Source organism: Arachis ipaensis, chromosome B9 (genome assembly GCF_059453495.1).
Source record: "Arachis ipaensis isolate K30076 ecotype BB chromosome B9, ASM5945349v1, whole genome shotgun sequence".
Classification (NCBI taxonomy): Eukaryota; Viridiplantae; Streptophyta; class Magnoliopsida; order Fabales; family Fabaceae; genus Arachis; species Arachis ipaensis.
In genome coordinates this window covers 6117912-6121078 of record NC_142444.1, presented here as the reverse complement: position 1 = coordinate 6121078, position 3167 = coordinate 6117912, and the positions used below count along the sequence as shown (strand labels likewise).

Here is a 3167-nt window from a genome sequence, read left to right as displayed (position 1 = left end):
TAGTGGAGAGTTAGGACTTATGGACTAGGATTGATATAGCTCATTTGACTTTCCTTTACTACTAGTTAGAGGATGATTTAATGAGATTAATCCTTGCCAATTCTCATATTGTGGTTAGTGATTAGGATAGAGATCTTTGACCACCAACCCTTGCCAAGACCTTTTTAGCCATTAGTTTACTTTCTTACCATTTATCTTTCATGCTTCATATCAAAACCCCAAATATAACTCACAACCGATAACAAGACACTTCATTACAATTCCTAGGGAGAACGACCCGAGGTTTGAATACTTCGGTTATTAATTTTAGGGGTTTGTTACTTGTGACAAACAATCTTTTGTATGAAAGGATTATTGTTTGGTTTAGGAACTATACTTACAACGAGAATTCATTTGTGAAATTCTAAACCATCAAAAATCCAATTCATCAAAATGGCGCCGTTGCCGGGGAATTGCAATGGTGTTATGTTATTGGTTATTGTACATATGTGAATAGTGTGAATATCTTGCTTTTTGCTTTATTTGCTAGTTGTAGAATTTTGTTTCTTTTGTTTTCTATTAGCTTTTGTTTTTATTTTATCTTTTCGCCATGAATTCTCATTTTGGCTATGAGTGTGATTACAACTATGTTGTAGGTGATGGGAGCTACAATGAAGATGTGTGTCAAGGATGGGATAACCAAAGGTGGGAGGAGCCATATGCTTATGATCAATCCTCTTGGCAACAACCTCCACCAATACACTATGAAGAAGAGCCATTCTATGATGCATATCAATCCAATGGCTATGGTGAATCTCCTTGTGACTTTCAAGAACCACCACCATATGCCTATGAGTCATATCCTCAACATGAACCTCAACCGCACTCACAAGCCTATTTTCAACAAACACCTCCATATGACCATGATCCTTACCTACCATACCAACCTTCTTTTGAACCATATGAGCCATACATGGAACAACAATTCCAAGATTACTACTCCCAAGAACCACCTCAATACACATCACCACCTTACCAAGAAGAACCACCTTCCTATAATGAACTCTTTCTCCAAGACAATGAACCCTCTTATCCACCCCAATTCTCAATGGATGAAACCCTTAGCCTTATACTTCAAGGGCAAGGAGAAATGCAAAGGGAGACACTAGAATTTATGGCTACCTTGACCAAGGTAGTAAGCATTTTAGCCTCCCAATGCTTGAGCACTCAAAGCACTCCCATGGTCACATGTGGAGAACCAATTAAAGAGCATAGCATGAAGGAAAGATTGGAAACTCCGGTGGAAAAGGAGGAATGCTACTTTGTGTTAGAACAATTGGAGGAGCCTATGATTATTAAAGAAAAGGAAGAAGTGGTTGAAGACTTAGGAGATGCGGAACCTCCATGGGAAGCTAAAATAAAAGAAAATCCCTCCAAGAAGAGTAAATTTGATGTTGAGGAGGAATGTGCACAACCTCCGAGGTATATTCTATATGAAGACTTGGAGAGAATGAAGCAAGAATTGAGTTCCCTTGGTGATGAAGATCATGCACCCAATCTTCTTGGTGAAGAATCCTTTGAATTTGAAGAACCTTCTCCCAATGAATTTAAAAGTGATGTGGAGGTAGATTTCTCTCAACCTCCCATTTATGACTTGAGTGATGTTGAAGAGTTAGAGGAAGTTGATGAACAAAGGATTGAAAATGAAGAAGTTTATGAAGAGGTGGAGATTGACAAGGAAGCAAACAAGGGAGTAGAGCTTGCAAGCACATTGGAGATACCTCTCCCCAAGCCACCACCATCCATTCTCTCATTAAAGAGGGTAAATTCCTTATACTTAAGCTTTGTTATTCCCCTTGAATATGGTTTGCTTGAGACGGATGGTCAACTTAGAAAAATTAGTGGCTTTAAGAGTAAAAAGGAGATGATTAGTGGTTGGAAGCATCCTTCTAGGTTCATTATGGTCACATGTCCAAAGCTTGATAGCAAAGGTTGGTGTATAACTAGAGTACATGGGTCTAGAAGGATGTTTAGTCACTTTGTTGAGAATTCACCTTGCTCACCACCCACATGGATTAATGATAATCAACTTGGAGATGGGTGTGAAGACAAAATATGGGATCCGGGAACACATGAGGATCAACATTGGGAGCCCATGGTTTGTGAAGAACTCCATCAAAGCTTGGAGATATTAATCTTGAATGATGGAGCTTATTGGAAGTCCAAGCATTGGTGGAAGTTCCAAGATGAGTACAAGCACAAGCCACCTTGAGAGAAGCTCCCCATAAGTCCAACTTAAGGACAATAAACAAAAGTGCTAGGTGGGAGACACCCCACCATGGTAACTTCTTTTCATTTATCTTTTTGTACATATTGGTAGAATTAGTTTAATTTCATATTTTGTTTAGTTAGTTAAGTATGTTTGGTAGTTTAAGTATGTTGAATAAGGTTTTATGGTGTTTTGGTAGCTGTTTGGAGGTTTGGAATGCTTGGATTGGTGCAAAAACATAGAAATTTTTTTTTGAAAAACAGAGCACCATCCACGCGTACGCGTACATGGCGCGTACGCGCACTTCCAGCATTTTCGACCATCCACGCGCGCGCGCCATGCATGCGTACGCGTGGATTGAGAAGTTCTACATTCCATACATTTTCCAGAGAGTTATGCCCACGCCGCGCCAACGTTGTGCCTTTGGCACAAACCTATTTGCGCGCTCGCGCACATGACGCGTACGCGTCACTCTCGAAATAAGCCATCCGCGCGCGCGCGACATGCGCGCGTACGCGCGGATTTCCTTCCTTCACCACATTTCTTTTCTTCTCCTCTTTCCAATTCTTTCCTTCTCCTTTCTTCTTCCCTTCTCCTACCCCTCATCCAACACTTCCAAACACCATGGATAACCATTTATTTTAGTTAGTTAATTAGTTAGTTGGTTAGTTGATTAGCTAGTTTTAGTTTAGTTTTCATTTTATTTTCTCTCTTTTCATCATAAGTGTTGGAGTATTGACTTTGTTTACTATACATTGCTATATCCCTTATTGCCTAAATGCTATTTTAGCATGAATGTTTTTAGATAATCTTTGTTGGATTCTATGATTGAGGTTATATTTTGTTACTTGGTTTTGAGTTCTTCATGCTTACCTTTTGAAAAAATACCAAGTGATGAGAATTGTCTTCGAGCTTATAA

General features: G+C 39.4%; 1 protein-coding gene across 1 annotated transcript; it reads left to right on the top strand.

Moving 5' to 3' along the window:
• The first annotated feature begins 589 nt into the window (after positions 1 to 589).
• Positions 590 to 2251, top strand: LOC148543602 (uncharacterized). The gene has a single exon (XM_088498591.1). It carries the CDS (start codon positions 590 to 592, stop codon positions 2249 to 2251), a length of 1662 nt encoding a protein of 553 aa, XP_088354717.1.
• Positions 2252 to 3167: the final 916 nt, after the last annotated feature.